This window comes from Pomacea canaliculata, linkage group LG8, assembly GCF_003073045.1.
Source record: "Pomacea canaliculata isolate SZHN2017 linkage group LG8, ASM307304v1, whole genome shotgun sequence".
NCBI lineage: Eukaryota > Metazoa > Mollusca > Gastropoda > Architaenioglossa > Ampullariidae > Pomacea > Pomacea canaliculata.
Genome location: NC_037597.1, coordinates 2,272,322 through 2,293,290, shown reverse-complemented (window position 1 = coordinate 2,293,290; position 20,969 = coordinate 2,272,322). Strand labels below are relative to the sequence as shown.

Below are 20,969 nucleotides of genomic sequence, written 5' to 3'. Positions count from 1 at the left end.
AAACAAAACTATATTATACTAAACAAAATTGTAGATTGTTTGAATTATTAGTTTATAAAGAAGAGCCGGATGTGAATAATGGACATGCGCAGTATGTCCCACGTGGTGTGAAATATGGCGAGCCAGCAAACTTCAGTGGTGGCCTTTTCTTCGAATGGTGAATATTTTGCTTGTTCCAGCGCAGATGGAGTAGTAAAGCTTTGGCAAACATCTACTGGTAACTTAGTGCAAGAGTTTAGTCCAAGCAAGCACCTGACGGCTACTTGCACATGCTTACGATGGGGTCCTGGCCGTCACATGCAGTCGGTATGGGATCTTGTTAATTCTTAACTTGTTGCTCGATTAAAAAGAACGGATTTGTGTAGGCTGCATTTTATTTATATTTTGAGGAAAAAACAATAAATAAAGCGTGTTTGAGGCCAATGGTAAAAATATAATCATATATTACATTCCTAAATGTTGACATTTCCTTTATAATTCTGAAAGCATTGCTGGCAGCGTGCATTTTATACGTTATTACTTGTAATGATAACTTTTTGTTATGATGAAGTACTTTCACGAAATGTAAATAGACTATACAATATTATTATTGGTTGGCCACTGAACCAGATTTATTTATGTCTTTCTCATACACTGTAATGGTCGAAATTGAATTAAAAAAATGCAATGTTTTGGATATTTTTTCAGTCGCAGCCCCGTAAGAAGAGAAAGAGTGTATCGGATACACAGACTGCTATCGACAATTTAAATCTTATTGCTATTGGAACTACAAATGGATCAATCCTGCTGTACAGCTTTGCAAGAGGCCACATACACACGCAACTGGTAAATATTACAAAGGCAAACCATTGGTGTGCCTACTCACTATAAGGACAAGATTGTTTTATTTACACTTGTAACTATATCCAATTAAGTGACAGGCAGTGGCAAAAGATTCTTTTAGGGTATGTCATAGATCGGTCGAGCCTATCGAAGATAGGAGCAAGGCTCCAGCACGGTCATTGTTCACAGGAGATGGTGGCATGGAGGTGTGTTTTATTAACCTCTACATGCAGACTTTAGTAAGCTTCCAAAATAAATTTGAGTTTTAGTGAAACCTGTATACATGTGTAATTTGCTCTGCTTATATATAGTTTTTATTTTAGTTATTACATGTGCATAGTGCATTTGCAAAACAAAAATGGTCTGTTTGTGACACTTTTCAGAGTAAGAGTAACATTTATGTTATTTCTTTCCATTGTTCATTCATCTACTCAAATTTTTTTGTAGGAAGGAGGGCACACCGACCAGGTGCGAGACACATGTTGGTTTCCTGGTAGTTCTCGCCTTTACAGTTGTTCACTTGATGGTCATGTTGTGGAATGGGATCTGACCACATCACAAGTGAAAGAGTGAGGACTTGTTTGTATATATCTCACCATCATGTATCAGTATAAATGTAGCTGTTGCACAGAGCACTTAATGGACTGCAGACTGATTGTTTTGGCCTTTTTTGTAGTAAATTCATTGGCCTTCAGGACAACATATGGGCCTGTTGTTTAAGAGTAAAATAAGTAGTTAGGTATCAGTTCTCAATGAATTATCCAAAGTAAATTTGATTTTTCAGAAAATGGAAAGCAAATAATGGTGGCGTTCATTCCATGTGTTTGTGTTCATCCTCACGTCTGCTGACTGCAAGCTGTATAATAAAAATGTGGGATCTTAATTCAAAAACATTAATACAGGTAAGAATGCACTGTTGGTCGTGTCTTTATGATTAACCACAAACTAAGCATAGTTTAAATGTTCCTTAAGTCCATATTATCAAAGATCATTTACAAATGTTAACATTTTTCTTCTACTTGTCACAAATACAATCCATATGATAACCGTAATGTTACGTGCTATTAAATAGATTCAGCTGAGAAAAAGAATATCAAAAACATTTATGAAAAGAATGTTGTAAATTTGTGAGGAAAAAATTAAGAGGATGTCTACTTGTTTTACTTCGTAAATCTGTAATAACCACATTTACCAAAAATTTAATTTTCTTTAATGCAGAAATTCACAGGTCACTCCACAGAAGTATCTCAGCTACTGCCAGTACTGGGTACAGAAGGCGGCAGTGACCCACTTGCCTGCTCTTATGTCCTGTCTGCTGCTGCTGGTGACCGAGTAGTCAATGCGTGGTAGGTTTCATGGCTTGCCTGAATCTTCTAATTAACATACCTAGCCCTCCCTGCCCTTTTTTCCCTCAGGTCTGGCACGTGTCCTTGACATCATTCTCTAGCTGTGATGTCTTTAGAGTCTTTCCAGATTCCAGCAGTGTTTATATAGCACTTTTTCCCTTTTTTTTATTTCAAAACATTCCATTAGAAACGAGATGAATGCAAAGTTAATAAGGTTGTAATAACAACCTGCTGCATTTATCAGTCTTTGCATTGTTCTGTATTTGTGTATGTGTGTATTTTATGTCTTCTTTGAGCACTACTCCTAACAGTCCACACAATGCCAGTTCATCTTCAACCCTCCCTTACTTCCATTTTTTTTTTTCTTTCTGTCTATTGGCTACTTCCCTTCTCGTCTTCCTCAGCAGAATCATGGTACCCTCTATTCTTGTTACCTGATTCCATTTCCGATTTCTATATTTGTCTTTTATTAGTCATCATCACTGTTTTTAATCCTTCCATCATTTGTATGTTGTCTATGTCTTGTTCCTATCTCAAGGGGTAAGAGTATGCTGCTTACGAACTCAAGAATGCACGATATAAGATATGCGTTTATTATTCTTTAATGGCAATAAAGAGTTATGGGACTTTAACTGCTCTTTAACCAAATGAGTTATTGCCTTATGGTGGGAAAAGGTGTGGGAAGGAATCCAGAGTAGCTGGAGAAAACCTGCAACAGCTAATCTTGTGTCCTGAGAGGAAGCCTTATGCCAGGGCCTGTCACTTGTGACAAGTTTTGTAACCACTACGCCGCTGGGTGCCTCGAGTGTGGAACTCTTAGCAGAGCTTACAGTTATTTAGGGTGGAAGCACCTGGGTTCAGTGGAACATCTGGGAGTGAAGGTCACTAAAGTAACTGACAAGGGGCAAGAGTTTTTTGGGTTATAGAGCAGCACCCCTACATTCGTAATAGTTGGGTTGTCTGGTAAGCATCAAAGATAGATAAATTTGATGAAAACGATTAATTTTAATTACATGAGTTGTGCTTAATTGGTTTTCTATTACTTATTCAGCCCAAAAGAAATGTGTAATTTTTTTTTTTGTCCATCAGGTATTGTCATCCAGACTCTAAAGAAAAGAATGCCATAACATCATTCTCTCTACCTGATGAGCCTTTGTCGTTGAATTTGCGAACTTCTTCAGAGCAGGTTTGCATTGATCATTATTTCAACTATTTAAACCATATTTGAAGATTGCCTTTCCTGTAACACCTGAAATCATGTACACTTTAAAAAAAAACCTGTCTTGACAGCCAGGAAGTTGCAGTACTTCTATGGGTTGTAAATGGCAGGAATAACAATTGCCTGGTACTGAAGCAGGCTGGTCTCACCTGACATTCTGCTCAAACCCTGGCAGACACCGTGCTTTTCATGGTTGAAGGAAAGCATTCTGTGACAAAGTGCATTTTTTTCCAACCAAGATGGCAGCAGTAGTTATAATGAATTAAGATCTGATGGGAAAAAAAAATGACTTATTGCAGCAACCACTTTTAGGAATGTATAAATAAATGCATTTGTGATAATTTAGGAGAAAATAGTTATCTGTTCTCCTGTGTAATGTGGCTGATCTATGGTAATGTCAAAGGCTCCTGTAATTTTCTTTAAGACAAAGGAAATCTTTCTGCAGGTTCTTCAGCTTGTGGTTGTGACAACAAAGTTGCAAGCACTTGTATTCCAGCACAAGTTAAACGGGTAAGCTGTTCTTTTAACTACCTACCCTTTATTTTTTTTCTGACAAAGTTTGTATATATTCATATTTGGTGATTGCTTGAAAGTAGCTAATTATGCCATTCTGTTAAAGATTGGGTCATGAGTGTTTGATCTCACATTAGTAGATATGGACAAGGTGTGGCCTGTTGTGTTGATTAAAGTCCATAAAGATGGTAGTGCCAGGGGATTTCTACATTTCCCGTTAATAAATCAGTTATTGATAAATAGATAACCATGAAAGTGATATAGTATAGAAAATATTTAGTTTTGCTTTTTAGGAAAGGAAACCCAGAGCTTACCCAATAGCTTGAAATATAATAGGTATATTTGCTACTTACTTGTCCTTTTGTGTTGACAGCAAACTAAAACGACCATTGCATCCAAAGACAGTCGTACATGCAAGCACTTCTGGGAGTAAAGAAGAAACAGCTGTTCCAGTCTCCATTCTTGCAGCATTTTTTGACAATGGAGAAGGAACAAGCCTACAAGTCGTGCATGGCTCTTTCCTCAAACCCAAATTTGAGACTGTGGTCAGTATCAGAGATCACTTAACCTAAATTATTTGAAGTCTATTAACTATTTGAAACCAAGATGCACCAGTGTCTGGTTCCTTCAGCAATTAAGTCTGAGCTGGCTACTCGTGTCTGTCATGTTCAGTAATTTTTTTTTTTAGAAATTGGTAAATAAAAATATATGAAATCAAATCAGCTAGGTGGATCACATTTTAAGCAAATTTTCATTATTATCAATATTGTTTGTAGTCTAATTTTACTACTACTGTTGTATGTGGACTTTTTCTTTAATATAGACCATATGATGGTTGTGTCTTTCTAGGGGCTAAGTCCTGAGCAGCCAGAAGTAGTGCTAGTGGTAGCACCACCTGTAAAGAAAGCAGCCAATGAGGGGTTTTTGCAGGTATGTGAAAACATTATCGTGGGAAAACTGCACTAGCAGCTTGTCTAACCAGGGCTTATGCAGACTGCAAATCACCAAGTCTTGTGTGGCTTGCCTACACGAGTGCCTTTGTGAATGTAGCTTTAAAAGTGTCTTGGTGTGTATTCACATCTTTTTTTTTTTTTTTTTTTTATAAAAAAAACCCATTTCTTCTAAAAGACCAAGCAGATAAAAAATTAGATATAAAAAATTTAATCTTTGGGAAATACAAGACAGTGATTTATTGGAAAGCATCTGGTTGCTAATTTCCTGTCTTCGTTAGCTCACTGGCTGATTTAGTGTCATTTGAGTTATTGAGACAGGAACATCATAATCCAAACTTTGTTACAGAGGTTGCTGCTTTTGATGACATTCTGTAGCAGTAGTGTCAGTAGCTTGGAAACATTGCTGTATTCTCTTGAGTTTGGGCTTATGTTAGTGTATGTAGATTTGTAGAGGATGGGGAAATGTTTTTTTCCATCTGAGTGGCTGCAAAAAGTGAAAATTGTCCTGATATACATGTATCAGTAATAGATGATTTGTTGATATCAAGTAGGTAGCATGCTTTTGCCTTTTTTTCACTCCAAAAGACTAAAACAAAAACTACCTAGTACCACCAAGGCCTAAAATCACTCTGTACCATGAATTTCAAATTTAAATTGCCGCATTTGTTTCATTACAATTCAAAACTAAATGTACTTTTGTGATAGCATAGTAATAAGTTAACATAAAATTACATACTTCACAAAGTTCTTTATTGATTAAAATCTATTACAATAAATCTAGTTGTTTTTTGATAAGATATTAAGGTGATAATATCTAAATCAATGTTGAGAGTCTTATGTTTTCAAATTCTTCTGTTGTCATATCTGGGCAGTTTAGTGGCACAACAGTTAGCGCCTGTCGCTGATACATTGAGGGTTGGCTGTATGGGGTTCAGCTCTTGTCTTGGCCACACTGTTCTTTCTGCATGTGGCATCTGTTTCCATTATATAGTGACATATCCTTAGTTGTTGGCTCGGTGTAAAACACCAAGTATGATTTTACCATCATTTTCTTTCCTTGGTAGCCCAGTGGAGCCTTTTGCTTCTGTGTGCTATTCTAAAGAGGGGCAAAAAATGCAGATGGATCTTTTCTTAAAATCTCTTTACCATATTTTGAAAAGATCTCTTGTGTTGTGAAGAACTGTAGAAAAAGTAAGATAATTTTTTTGTAAGGTCAAAACACCTGAAGTCTCTGGCAACAAGACAGTGCTGTATCCTAGCCAGATGGTGCCATGTGGACCAAGCAAGGAACCAGGATCACGAAAGCGCAAAAAATCTGTATCTGAGGTGAGGAAAGATTATTTTAGTTCTGTTGTTTCAGATTCCCTCCCAGCAGTCCCTGCTTCTGGCTTCAGAGTTGTCAAAAAGATGGCTGAACTCGTGTGTAATTATTTTTGTTAAATAGTCTAAGAGCAGCACTGATCTTAATGGGGTAAACTTTCTAACTCTTGGACTGCTGTTTTCGCTCTTGCTGAGGGCAATATTTAATTGAAAGCAGTTGTAGCACTTGAACTGTTATAGTCAGGTTTTCTGGTAAGTATCAGAGAAAGGCAATTTACAATTTAAAAAAATATTTTTAGCAGTTAAGCGAAACTTTTATAGGTTTTTTTTTTTTCCCTTTTTTTTTTTTTTTGGTTGATTGGCTACTGTTACCATGTAATCTGAAAATAAAAGGGTGATATCCTTTCTGTAGCAGCCACAGAAAATGTGTAGTTAGTCTTTAAGTCTTTTGATTTGTTTTGTGGAAATCATTTTCTGACAGTCATAAAAAATAATTGCTTTTTTGTACCACTGTGCAGCTTTCTTTGGGGGAAAGATTAAATGCCATCAGCACTGATGAACCTGAGCATCCTTTATCTTCTGGTGCTAATAAACCTCCAAAAACAGACACCCTAGTCAATCTTCTAACACGAGGATTACAGAGCAAGGATGGCAAGATTTTGATGGTACAGCTGACATTTTGTATGTAATGCATAGGACAGTGTTAATGAAAAAAGTTATGAATTAGCATTGCAACTAGTATAATTTATTTTTTGCTTTGGTCGGTCACTTTAAAGACCCATACTAAATTTATTTATCTTGATATTGGTAAAATATATCTACTCTATAAGCTGCCTGCTTTTATATGCAGCTGCTGATAAAAATTCACTTTCAAAATATGTATTTTGCACCTGTTTTCGATAAGGTGCAAAATCTCGCTTAGTCACATGAAAGCGTGGGATTGCCATGTCATGCCAGCTATGGCTGCTGTTCGCTAGATGATACATTTCTATGGGACCATTTTCACTTTTTTTAAAAACAATATGGTAGTAGCTTTAGTGACAAAAGACAAAGTATTTTTATAGCCTTGAAGACATTAAAATAATTGTATAACATATTTCTGACATATATTAGATCACAGTAATTTTTTTTAACAGCAGTATGTACCATCTACTGCGAAGAGCATCCAGCATTTACTTCTGGTGTTTCTTAGGCCTTTGACTTGCATCTCTTCTCTTCCTGTGTTGTCAATATTAGATCTAGCACTTCATTGGAGTTGCTCATTCAAATCAGTAATTCATGTGTTATAACAGTATAACAAAATATAAAGGTGTGATGCACATTACAAGTGAACTGTGGCAGGTTCAGTGTATCTGTTTTGAATGTTCCTTCACATGCTTACAGTGTACTCTATGAAGCATGTCAGCGACAGGAAAAACCTAGGTCAAGTGTTGATTTTTATTTGGAATTACTGATAATACATCATATAATAGACAACTTGAAAGCTGCAACTTTGATACTTCAGAGCAAATTTTGCAAAGCAAATTTTAAGTATATGGGAAAAGACTTTGACAAAAGATTTGGTTCTGATAGAACAAATGATGTGGAGTTGCACAGAACACATCAAAATGCACAAATTAGTTTAGTTAAAAAAAAAACACCTTTTAAACTTTCTCCTTCCAGTTTCGTTGAACTTAAAAAAAAGCTTGTTGATGGTCTCATGAATACAGATTTTAAGGCACGAGAACATCCATTTTCTTGCAAATCACTCAAAAGACATGAAAAAAAATTGAATTGGTTAAACAGACATAAGATGCATGTTAGACAATGGCTGCAAACATTTTTATGTGTTTTGTATGTTTGCAGAATGTCTTGCAAGAGCGAAATGAGCAAGTGGTTAAGAATACAGTCAAGCGTCTGCCTTTGCCACTAATTGTTCCCCTTGTGCAGGAGCTTGCACAACGAATGCATGGTCACGCCCAAAGGTTAGTCAAGAAGGTCACATGCCTTACTGGAAAAATTAGGAATTTGCTTTGAGTTATGCACTTGGGGACTAATGAATATTGTTCTGATGTTTTTGAGGTTAAAATAATTGATTAAGATAAACACGTACTTTTTGAGACATAAAGAATTATTTATTACACATACTGTATGGTAATCCAAGATTGCTTAAATCTTTGATTTTCCCAGACATAAAATATCTACACCCACTGTATTGAAATGCTTTTGTTTCATTCTCAGAGTTAGATTTTGCTTCTTGGTTGGTTGGAGGAAACATGTGTTGAACAGTAATTGACCCTAATTTTGCATTGATTTTGCAGTACAGTTTTTAATATTCTTTTGCAGTGGTCAGACAGCACTTACGTGGCTCAAGTTAGTTTTATCAACACACGCATCTTACTTGATGACAGTGAGTGGTCAGTTTTTAACTGTAACGAGGGATGTCCGCAATTGTTATTCTAGATGTGGCAGTGAATGCCCACGAATGAAATTTTGACTGGTATTTAAAGTGCCAAAAAAACATATTAGAATATACATTAGATTTAATTATTGCAGTTTTCTTCTCATTTAGTGTTGTTTGAATACAAATCCATGTTGAATTGAGGAACTGGCTTATCTATTCATTTACACAAAAAGCAATGTGCTTAATGATGCTCCCCCTATTGGTGAACGCGTAATAACCAGGCTACTACTAAGACAGTGAGATCATATAACTGGTGTTACTACACCGTTGAGTAAGAGTTGATGAATTAATAACTGTTGACCTTTTGGTTCAGAGTTTCAGATTGTATACAGTTTGGCATCCATAGTAAGCCTGATTAAATAAAAAATAATTCATACTGTAACAAATGGATTTATAGCACAAGCATAGAATAGTGAGGTACAGTTTATAGAATCTTGTAAAAGTGTAATTGAAGTTTAGAAATGCTTATCAGAAAAACTTTTATATGTTGCCATAATGTCTGGATCTTTAGGCTCATTAGAACTTAAGGACCCTTATAAAGCCCAGCATGGAATCTTCTAGTGATGACATTTAACTCTTCACAGTTCAGTGAAAGATAATAAAAAAATAACACTGTGGGCGGTAAGGCAAGAAACTATAAACTTGAGAGGGGATAGTTTGGGTTAGGGGTGCAACTTCTACATTTTTATGCTGTCACTAGCTGATGAGCATTCACTCTTTTTGTTGTTTCTTTTAATTTGTCACCAGGTTCCAGAGATTATAGATACCATGGGGGAGCTGTACCAAATGACTGAGTGGAGATTACAGACTTTCCCACGACTTGCTCAGTTGTTGGGGCGTCTTGACCTCTTGCTGTCGCAGGTGAGAAATAAGGCTTTTAATGCATAGAATCAGATACTGGAAATATGTTAGTGCAATCTTGCATGGGTTTTTTTAATGTATTTGCTTTGAAATGCTTGAATTGCAAATGGCAGAAGAAATAGCTTGACTGGGCAGAATTTGATGAAGCTGCACAGTAGGTTTGCTAGGAAGAACAGATTGTACAAGTCTCTTGTAATTCCTATCCTCCTGTATGGTCGAGATATGGACTCTGCCTGCTGGTGTAGAAAAGAGAAAAACAGGTATTTGAGACCAAATACCAAATCTACTACAGGAAGCACAGAACCCTTGGAAGAACATCTTGCAGCAGTTATGCAAGCTTGTCTCGTTGAGCCATGTGATCCAGCTTGGCACTTCAGGGTATCTTAGTTGGGTTTATGCCATGGTGACAGGAAAAACTGGTCTGCAAATGTGAGTGACATGCTTTATCATTCCATGCACCACTTGCTTACTAACTCTTGTAAGCCTTGTCAGCCACTGTTTCTAGTTAGTAGTTCCTCCAATTTGTACCAGGGGGTAGATGTATGTATTTCAAAAGGTGCACCAATTTACAATGTTGGCTTGTTGACTGTCTGCTTGCATTGCCCAAAGTTGGTCCGGTGGCGCAACGGTTAGCGCCTCTCATCAGTACAGTGAAGGTTGGCTGTCCTGAGTTCAGCTCTTGTCTCAGGCATGCTGTTCTTTCTCTGCACGTGGCATCTGTTTACAGTATTCACAGGGCTGGCTGCCTTGCCGTGATATAGCCTAGGTGCTGGCACGGCGTAAAACACCAATATCCTACCCCCACCCCACCTCACCTTGCATTGCCCAAAGGTGCTACAAAAAATGCAAGACAATTCCACAGAGTTTTATGATTTTTGTGGAAAAAACACTTGTACACAGACTACTCAGGTTTCTTAAAAAGTCATTTAGGAAAAATTGCATTATCCTTATTTTAAATGTTTGCCTCTTGCTCTGCAGGTCACATCTCAGTCTTACGAAGAGGAGGAACCTTTGGCTGCATCCCAACCATTGCTAGTGTATCAAGATGGTAAGAGACTTTGTAGGATGACTTTAATTAGACTTGTTGTAAGGGACTTCATAGGAAACACTTTAAATTTTTTCAAAGAAAGCTTCTGGTGTGTTTGGGAGAGTACTTGCTGTGTCTATGGAATCATAACAGAAAATTGGTGCACCCTAATTTATTTTTATAGATAGCACTTTGCTTATGTTCCTGTGTTTGGTATTTCAGAATCATCTGATGAGGAGATGCCTGAAGTATATGGGGCATCCGAGTCCGAGGTGAGTTATTAATATCATGAAGTAGTGGGTTTATGAATTGAAACTAACACATTTCTGTAGACTTGGATGAGATATTAACATCTGAAGCACATCCAATACAACTTTATTAAGCCAAAAGGGCAATTCCAGATAGTGCTCGTATTAGCAATATGTAGAGATAAATACCTAAGAGGTCTAAGTTGAAAGACTGAGAAACAGCTGCTCTGCACTAACAGGTATGTTGTTGCGTAGCATGTGTGAATGCAGATATTGAGAACTAGATTTTGCATTATTTTTTGCGACGTTTATTCTTTTGAATGATTTTACAATGAATATGTTGTATTCATATCTGCTGAATTGTAACTATTTTAATTCTATTCTTTATATGATTAATGGTGTTTCAGGATAATTGGGAAGATATGTCAGACAAGGACTGATAACCTACCAGAAGCATTTTGTGGGGTTTCTGATCATGTTCGCTGCACACAGGAGGCTGTGATTGACTTGAATATTCTTTATTATTGAAGGGAGGTAGGGGAGATGTAGAAAGGGTATTTGGCCTCTTGGTCCTATATCATGGCACAGCAATTAACCTCTGAAGATGTTAGTTTTCCAAGGATGCTAAGTTCTGACTTGCATGGTGCAAAAGCTGGTTACTAAAAGCAGATTTGGCTACTTGCGTCATCAGAATGTGGCCAGTCAGATGTCTAAGATTACATTGCATTTCAGAGTAAGTGGTGGTGTGGGTGGGTAATGTGTGTGATCGTTGAACAGGAATGGTGAAGGTTTTATGTCATGGATGACAGGGTGTGCTTGTTTTTTGAAGATTGTAAATTTGAAAAATATGTGCATTGACTTGTTAGCACAATGTTTACAGGCATTAAAGATGCTGTACAGTAATGGAACAGATTCCTGTTTGCATTGTGTGTGGGAACTATATTTGTAGTCTTTTAAAACCCATGTGAACAGGAACAATGGAGAAATAAGCAAACTAATAAACAGGTCTAGAAGGTATTGAAAAATTATGTGTACATTTGTCTGGAGAAAATAAAGGCATTGATCAGAAATGTGTTTTGTGTACAAGATGATGGATTATTAGGATATCCCCCCCAGAAAAAAAGGTGATTATTCAAATAGATTCCTGTAAATCACAGTTATAATAAACATACTGACAGCAACAGAAAGTGCATGCTTTTTCAGGATTTAAAATTATGTAATTTTGATTAATTGATGTTACAGAGTAACATGCATAAACAAAAGATTACAACTTAATTAAATAAAGACCAGTCACGCCCTTACCAAATGTAAAAATGTGTATTTATAAATAATAAGATTAATTTATAAGAATGGGTATTTATAATGCGCACCATCACAACCAAGATTGTAACCTGCACAGACCAGTCATGATGAAAGATAATAGATGGTGGACAGTATTGTGTGTATAGGCACACTGAACATAGTGATAAGTGCATTAGTGATAAGCGAGTAGAACGTAAAGCAATGAAGAGATGTAGATACTATAAACAGTGTAAGACGGAGTCGTTACACGACAGTAGTACGAGGGAGTTAAGAATAGTAATTCAGTGATAGTCTGAGTGATGTATATGATGTGGAAGAGAGTTCCACTTCTTAGCAGCACAGAGGGAGAACATTGTACGAGGGAGGAATAGAATGCAGTGGTGTGATGAGGTGCAAAGGTTTTGGGCAAGGGGAGTATTTGGGATATAAGCCTTCAAAGAATCCATAGCATAGAGCTGACAGCTTGTAGTCTATTCTATCCCTACATGCACATGGAAACACTAATAGCAATTTAAAGAAGTATTTATAAATGTCCTTTTGCTACTGCAAGTTTAAATGTTGATGGCATAAAATATTTGATAATATTCAAGCTTTAACACATGCAAAGGTACTAGCTATCATTTGCCTACACCTTGCGACCTCTTTAATGTCCCCTCTTAGGTTTACTTGAATATTGTCTGGTTCTGAGTTTGAAGCAAATTACATGTTAACCATTAAAACGGTAAAATAATTGTATACATTTTTTAGTTTTTTATGTATAGAGTTCTTGCAGCTGTTTAAACATTTGGTGCATATTAAACTTTGTCGGCAGTGAGTTCCGATTTCCAGCAACTCCTTGTGAAAAGTAACAGTAGTAAAACTTTGTCCATCAGAGTTTCTAGTAAAGTTAATGGTTGTAAAGAAAATACATCATCACATCTGATAAAAGTCCATCGAATGAGCTCCCTGTTTATCCCACCAGTCTTAAGTACCCCAGTAAAAGTCTATCAGCCGTATCTTTACTTTCAAAAGGAAATTTAGTAGCACCTCTTTGTACTATTTGAGCTAATGTAGACTGCCTTTTGAAGATCGGATTATGTTGGCACATTCCAAATGTGGGTGCACAAATATCAAATGGCAATTTTAAAAACATCTCTATCCAAGCCTAAGAATGTCAACCATGTACTTTGGACAACAGTCAAAAGTTCTGGTGTACCACAACCAGAGTTCAAAGACTTGGTTATGCACAAAATATGGGAAAGGTTATACCACAATCTTCTTTCTCATTTAAAAATGAGCATAGGATTTTTTGGTGCTTGATCTGCAACTGCCGATGAATTGTATCCTCTTTTTCTGGCAGGCCGTGGGTGTCGTAGGAGGCTGTGGCTTGAAAGTTATTGTGTCTACCTGTGACAAGGCACCTGCCAACCAGCATTTTCAACAGCTTCACAGTGATTTTCATGAAATATAAAACATTAAACTTTTATGCCCCTGATCGTTAAATTTATGTTATCTGATCCTTCACACCTTGTCAAGACTAAAAAGTAATCTGGCAAGCAGTGGTACCAAGAGATACACGGGGAAAGATGGTTACCTCCTTTGGAAGTTTGTGGCAGACCTGTATTTTAAAGACGTTAAAAATGGACTTAAAACATAAGATTATAAATTTAATATCACATTCAATGATGAATGTTCTTGCTGCACAAGTCCTGAGTAATCTGGTGGGGTCTATCATAAAGCAGCATGGATCCCCTGATGCCTTGGAAACTACTAAATTTATACTGTTGATGGACAGATTTTCTTTGAATGTCTGCAGTGAACAGCAAAATTGTTTCTGTCACTACAGACCTACAAAGGTCTTGTGATGATGAAGCATTCCATTATTTGAAGGCAAATGGGGTAGATTTTATCCTCATAAAATCTACCTTGGACTCATGTTGATGCTACTTGTTCTTCTCCATGAACTTGTGACACTCATGGTGAATTCTTACTTGAAAATATAGACGAGTAACCATGCAAAACACCCTTTGTTGAACAGTGTCACTAATATCAGATTTGTAAGTCATAGTATAAAAATTTTGTAACAGCTCTTCATCCTCAGCACAGACTTTTGCAAAGTCTACACTTCTACAGCTTGAGGGAGTACTGATGCATGTTTCTAAGAACCTACACTCAAGAACATAAAACAGTTCCTGAGCCATCTTATTTAAATAAATTAGCCCCTCCTTGTGTGCTGTCAGCACGCTTGTATCATGCTTGGTGCACAGGGCCTTTAAACATTTTTGTTCTTCCCCCTTACACAATCTTGTTATTTTCGTTACAATGATTCTTCCTATATGAGAGATGATATCTTTCATTCTGTCATCTAATGCTGATGACTGGTATGCCTGAGATGGTTCTGCATTTACTGGATAATTCAGATCCACTAACTTTTCAAATGTTTTCAGGCAAAGCCATGCAGCAGCAAATGTAGATTTTGTGAATTCCACCATTAAGCTCATATTCTGTATGTAGGCAGCATGATATTTACTCCATGCCTTCTCCCTTGAAGCACGAACAAACATCCCGGCCGGCACAAGGCAGTCATCCAGAAACTGGAGTTTTTCAGGAATTTCATCCTCTGAAAGTATATATATATATGAGACAAAGTAATGAAATTATTGATTTCTACAATAACCTGTAACTCTTTATGCTAGTACAGTGAATCCCATAATATACTCGGACCCTACAGAAGTATAACTCTCATGTGTTAGTGCTATTTTTTATTTGTGCCAAGCCCTCTTAACACATGGTACTGAGATTCTGTCACTGACTTAAATAATTTACCTTACCCTGCATGTAGTGTTTATTATTCAGTGTCTTCATTTATATTTCTAGCATTTCTGCAGAACCAACCTGTTATATTTGCTGTATCTCATGTGACTTTTTTCCACATTGTGTGCACGACTCTCACATTTGTTACCAACCTGTATAATTTGTTTTGCTCATGTAAATTGCATTGTAGTACATTTCTCCAGAATTTGTCACCAGCTTGATAATTTGCTTTGCCTCATATACATGTATTGCTATTTCTTTAATGTGTAATTTTCTTTATCAAATGTATATCTATTACAGTGTGTACATCATAATTTGCTGATATCATGTGAACAGATCCACCAGTAGTGTATAAGTGTAAATGTTATCATTCTATATAGAGTGAAGTGATTTATAATGTTATGAATGTGTGCACAAGTATACATATATGTCAGAATCCATGTTTGCTACTCACTGCAAACTTGATTAAAGAAAGCTCTGTCTTCTGGTCTCAAGAATTGGTCATTTGCCAAGGACTGGCAAACATCACTGACGATTTGTACATTTGTCTAGAATGAGATAAACAGGTTGAATATGTGAGTTAATTGTACACCTATATATACTTATCAGTCAAAGGAACACCTTTATTGAATGGAGAGCATGTTCCTTCAAAAGATGTCACAACTAAAATATTATCTTTTATTCAACTTATTACTTTTGTTGAAGGTCTATACATAATTTTACCATTTAATAATTATATTTCAGCATGCATAAATTGATAAACTCACATTTGCAATTTGTGACCAATGATCTTCAAAATTGTAATCAAAAGTCTGTATATTTACCTTTGCCGTCACTGCCGACTTTTTAACGGGACTACCACTATCTTGAATATGTAACAAGCAATCATCATCCTGTAAGTAAAATAAGATAAAAAAATTTGAGCATAAATAGATACCGAGAACAAGCCAAGGCATGTTACCTATACATGCGGATTTAATTTATATAAGCGAGAGACCGAGGTGAAGCATGCGAACACTTCAGTGATTGTACATCTCCGTTTATATTATTTATCATTTCATAAGAAAGACTTCTGACTAATGAAGCAAATACTTTTGTGTTCTAAACAGGCAAAGGTTTGGTTAATAGTGAAACAAAGCAATGCACTTACGGTAATTATATTGTTGATATCAAGAGGCTCGTTAAATTCCATCTTCGCGCTGCGAGACTGACCGCGGAGAACTTCCCAGCGGTATTTCAACCAACCAATCAATGACGCCAATCGGTTGATGCCTAACAATTGGAGCAAGGACTTTCATGATTGGACAGATTCGACTGGAGTTGGATGCTGGGTAAAGACACGTGCAAGATGTCAGGATGCATGAGCACACTTGCTGCATGGTTAAGTTTGAGAATATATTCTCTGCCTATAGATGTTTCACATCACGATTTTTGCTGGTTATATTTCCTCTATACGTTCCGAGTTAGTTGCGACATGGTGAGTTTAACAAGTTAAAAAAATAAATGGCATGAAATATATTTGACCGCATCAAAACTTGATTATAATTTTTTTATCTCATCCCATGGGTGATAGTTTCTTGTAAAGATTTAAAAGATTGGGAACAGTGTATTTATGTTAATGAGCAGCTTGTAATATTTTGATATTGGTGTGTGAAATAAACAGTTTACCTCTCCTGCCTTCGCTAGCTTGGTGACTGAAAATGTGTCACAAAGGTTATTAAAGGCAGGAACAGCAATTCCACGTGTCCTTACACAGGTATCGACTTTGACTCTTTACCTGATTGTACACGTGAAACAAGCTACTTGTTTGATTTATGACTACAACTACTCAGGCCTTAAAGCCGAATAAAAAAGGAATACAACGTATGCAATAAACATGTTAATGAAAGATAGTTTTTGTGGCTTGAGGGGATGGGACCTACAGCTCCTGCGCACAAGGTACACGTGTGTTAGCTCGAATATCACGTCTGAGTAAGGATATCGGGTAAAGGAGGCAGTGGAATCTGGGGTCGCTAATAAACATTAATGAATCCGGATTATAAAGGTTATTTTCATCTGCTAAAATAAGGCTCGCGGCTTTCCATGCCATCCAACTATAAGAGTTGGGTACACGAGAAACCGAAAACATGAAACTTTTCTGAAAACAGACATGTTTGCCGTGTTACTAAAACGCCACACTTTCGCCAAACGGTTTGGGTCTTGTTTGCGGCCTATTCTAACAATTTCGAATGAGTTTTGAGTTTGCATAAATCATGGCTGATACTAATTTAGGGCTGGTCCATTATAAAATCATTAGTAAGATACTACCACAGCGTCTTTCGCCGAGAAAGATTTAAAATTTCCCCCCGAGTACTCTTTTTGGTAACATAAAAGGTGTTAAAAAATAGTTGTCTAATTATTGGTTTGCTGATGACTGGTTTTTTCTTTATACAGTCGGACCTCGATAAGTCGAACTCAAAGGGACCCGAAAAAAAATTCGACTTACGGAGTTTTCGAGTAGGGAAAATGACGTAATGGGAGCAGGTATTTGGCCGGGAATTAATAATTCGATTAAGGAAGGTCGACTTATCTAGGTCCGACTGTAGATACGGGTTTGGTTTCATATGGGAACGTTAAGGTGTTTCTTGAAATTAAGATTGTTTTCATCAAGACTGGCAGAACACACTCGAGCACCCAGTTTTACACATTGTTTACATCTTCCTTATCCCAGGCTAGCTTTCTTCCATTGCTAGGATTCCACACATTCACAGCAATAGACGACCAAGGGTGACAACTCATGCTTACTTCAACCCTGAGGGGGAAAAACTCTTCCCAGACTTTTCTTAATAACCTTTTAAAAGACTTCCTACATTAGCGCAAACATAGGCATGATCTTATTTATGGTCTACTGCGTTTTCGACAGTGAAAGCTTCTGCAATGGACATAGTTAAATGCCTCAAACGATTGGTTATAAGATGAAGAAATATAATCGTGATCTTTTTGAATAGCTTTTCAAGGATTTGTTTTGTGATGGAAAGTCTTGGCTGAATTTTCCAGGTTACTTTAAAAAAGCCATAATTCCCCCGGTTTTTTTTTTCCATTGTGTCTCTTTAGGTGGTTGTAAAAGGGCACGCTTGTTATGAAAGTTTGTATACACGCAGAGCAGATACAAACAAAACAAAACAACTGGATAATCTGATGAGATTTAAATTATTTTCAGGTAGAAGAATATGTGGTACCACACATGGTAGCATTACAGTTTGTTTGGTCTCGGGTTCTTTGAGCATCATGTTGAAAGTTTCTCACTCTGTGTCCATAGTTTAAACACCAATCAAAAGTAGTAACTCCTCATTGACAGATGAGTTTAAATTATGACTGACAAGCAGTAACATGAACTGTAGTATCTGATTCTTATCTAATACCCGATAAATCGATATATATATATATATGAAATAGAAAATAGCTAGCCATCCGTGGAGCTAAGTGAGATGGAAGTAGATGGTGCGCGGCTGGTGGTCAGCTAAAAGTCTAACATGGCGCTGGCTGCTTACAGGAAGATGTAAATGTCCATCCTCCCTAAACAGGCCCACGGAGCGCGATTTGTTTGGGGGATGGGTTGGAGTGAACTTAGCTTGCCAGCTCTACAAACCTTCACATTCGATCGTTTTGTCAGCTCGGTCATTTTGTCCAAGATTGAGGGCGGTCCGGTGGTGCAAAGGTTAGCGCCTGTCACCAATACAATAATTAATTGGAAGATTGGCTGTCCTGGGTTCAGTTTGGTCTCAGGCACGCTGTTTCTTTTGTATATGTGGCATCTGTTTACAGGGCTGGCTGCCTTGCCGTGATAAGTCTTAGTTGCTGACTCGGCGTAAAACACCAATCCTCCTCTTGCCCAAGACTGAACACCAAAACGTGGCTGGTTGGGTGGGAAAATGCTTCCACGTAGATGTGATTTCGGAGTACTCGAAGAAAACATCCAACGGGGGGTCCTGCGAACAGGGTTCTGTTATCTGAAAGTCTGAACTCAAGACTTTTCACCGTAGTAATGACAAGCGACTTTCTTAACCACTACACTAGTCTGCTCCCCAACACCAACCTTAACACTTAACCCTAATCATAAAACTAACCTGAACCCAAAGCTATCTTAATTACAGATGTCAAAACACACGCACAAGCTATATCCAAAAAAAAAAAAAAAAGCTTGTATACAAAGAAACCTAAACAAAACTCGAACCCGCAAATTTCGCGCTGAAAACCATTCACCATGCCATCGCCATTATCTTCGTGATAAACACTTTACCCTTGCACCATCGTCCACCACTCGCAGGGACGAAATGTATCCTGGAAACAAGTTTGTTTGTTTTTTTTTTTTTAATAAAGCGAAGGTGACAGTTGTCTACTAGCAGAACCGCGAAATATGGCGCTGCCCCGGAATGTTTAAGGACGCTCGGCAGCGCTCACCCAATCAATAGAATGGCGAGAAGGAAATCTTGGTGTTTTGTGTCTTGGCACTTGCGTCCTCCATGGCTGTCGACTCATTTCCTAGTCTCCTTCCATCCCCTTGTCAGCGAGGGTCAATAGTTGGGCAGCAACAGATGGCCGGCACCAGAATCCGTCTGTACCCAGCCTGCAACCCGTAGCTTCTGCTTGGTGTGTGGTGTGTATTGGTGGTGTACAGTATGTCCTGCACGCCATCCTGGGCATCTGACACAAAAGCTGTCTGATGGTATTTAAGTGCAGTGTATCTGGTCTAAATCACAGACATCGGGTTCATTATTATCTGACTGCTACTCCAACAGTGTTAAGGACAAATAGCAAACGGATTTAATGTTAGTAATAATTATACATATTGACACCAATGGGGTATGGGGATAAGGACGTGAAGGGTGTCAACCGTCTTGTTGACAACAGTGAGATAACGGCATGAACTTTGCAGCAGACGACTGGTCACATCGGTTGTTGTTATCCCCTCCCTCCTCTTCCTACGCCTAACTCTCCTCATTGTTCCTCAGTTCTTCATCTTCGTCCTTGGTCTGTCTGGTGCAGCCTGCATGGTGTTCATGTGTTTAACAGTGGGATTCGTCCTGTTAATTGTCGATACTTTGTAGTCCTGCAAGCACCGTGCATTGAGTTCTTATCCATACTACAAAATGAACTTCAATTTTATGGTTTGATAAGCCGTTTATTGATGCTTTGGGGTTTCAGATCTTTTAGCTACTCCTTTGTATAGGGTTAGGGTTGGGGCAAGATGTGTTCTTTGCGTGTACTCGAGCGCCAGGTGGAGAGAATATAATAACAGAAACGCAGTTTACAATAGTTTGCTGCGTATGCGAGATTTGCTTGTGTTTGTCTGTCACACCTGGCTGTGCACAAGGCGGAAAGACACACCTGACTCACCTGACTCACCTGACTAAAGCTCGAAAGGCCGAACACCTGTTTCGTAACGCGTGACACGCAGAACTTTCATTATCTCCTGCTTTTTCTTCTCGTGGCAACTGTCAGCCTCATGGTTGCCGTCGTGTTTCGATGTTTCGACCTGCATCCCTTCCCCATACACGACAGGGTTAAATGCTGACCTGAATACTATGTAACATTAGCCATTAGTCAAGAGATCAGATGTAAAAGTTCAATCAAAATTTTAGTAGGAAAAATGTCTTCAGTTTGCACCTGCACACAAATCGTTTTAACACAACGATGATTTGTGATTCAGGGTTGGAAGGAGGGAGATCAGACCTGTAGACAAGGCTCCCATCGTGGGCCTGTAGGGAGGTTTACTTATGGACCAAGAGAAAAGTTGCTCATATCGGACATACCGACAAAGTGCACATTGCGAACCTAACTGCCGACATTTGCACCTGTTGCACCTGTGTTAGCCTAGAGGTCCCTGGGTTGCTCCTGGTCCGTAGACACCTTTGAGATCTCCGGCCGTGCACCGAGTCTTTTAGCATCAAACATCTGTTGTCTTTTCAGCTTTTAACATTTTGACGACAGTTTATTCTGTTTGTGGATGTGAATTAGGAAGAATAGAAATTTAAATAATGTCTAACCTAAATACTTGTTGGTAATTTTGAAATGTTACATCGAAGTATCATCATTTAATTTAATGAGTTGCTTAGAAATGCTTTAAACATTGTATGCATTTC

The 20,969-nt window shown here is 37.7% G+C and overlaps 2 protein-coding genes across 2 annotated transcripts; one reads left to right on the top strand and one right to left on the bottom strand.

The window, feature by feature from the left end:
- The first annotated feature begins 80 nt into the window (after positions 1-80).
- LOC112569857 (WD repeat-containing protein 43-like) lies at positions 81-11,822 on the top strand. The gene is made up of 17 exons (XM_025247886.1): positions 81-306; positions 688-825; positions 1,270-1,391; positions 1,607-1,724; positions 2,041-2,168; positions 3,258-3,354; positions 3,833-3,897; positions 4,274-4,445; positions 4,750-4,830; positions 6,066-6,179; positions 6,692-6,838; positions 8,019-8,137; positions 8,499-8,562; positions 9,364-9,477; positions 10,456-10,525; positions 10,727-10,776; positions 11,160-11,822. Exons 1-17 carry the CDS (start codon positions 115-117, stop codon positions 11,190-11,192), a joined length of 1,824 nt encoding a protein of 607 aa, XP_025103671.1. The 5' UTR covers positions 81-114; the 3' UTR covers positions 11,193-11,822.
- Positions 11,823-13,635: 1,813 nt separating this feature from the next.
- On the bottom strand, positions 13,636-16,041 carry LOC112569860. Its single transcript, XM_025247893.1, has 4 exons — positions 15,998-16,041; positions 15,672-15,740; positions 15,302-15,395; positions 13,636-14,653 (listed from the first exon to the last, which is right to left on the bottom strand). Exons 1-4 carry the CDS (start codon positions 16,037-16,039, stop codon positions 13,977-13,979), a joined length of 882 nt encoding a protein of 293 aa, XP_025103678.1. The 5' UTR covers positions 16,040-16,041; the 3' UTR covers positions 13,636-13,976.
- Between the last annotated feature and the right edge of the window lie 4,928 nt (positions 16,042-20,969).

Coding starts and splice junctions, on each gene's coding strand:
- LOC112569857 (XM_025247886.1), top strand. CDS start 115: ATGGCGAGCCAGCAAACTTCAGTGGTGGCCTTTTCTTCGAATGGTGAA. Junction 826..1,269: donor GCCACATACACACGCAACTG/GTAAATATTACA, acceptor ATTTTTTTGTAG/GAAGGAGGGCACACCGACCA. Junction 9,478..10,455: donor TTGACCTCTTGCTGTCGCAG/GTGAGAAATAAG, acceptor CTTGCTCTGCAG/GTCACATCTCAGTCTTACGA.
- LOC112569860 (XM_025247893.1), bottom strand. CDS start 16,039: ATGGAATTTAACGAGCCTCTTGATATCAACAATATAATTACC. Junction 15,741..15,997: donor ATATCAACAATATAATTACC/GTAAGTGCATTG, acceptor TTTTACTTACAG/GATGATGATTGCTTGTTACA. Junction 14,654..15,301: donor TTTCTTTAATCAAGTTTGCA/GTGAGTAGCAAA, acceptor ATATACTTTCAG/AGGATGAAATTCCTGAAAAA.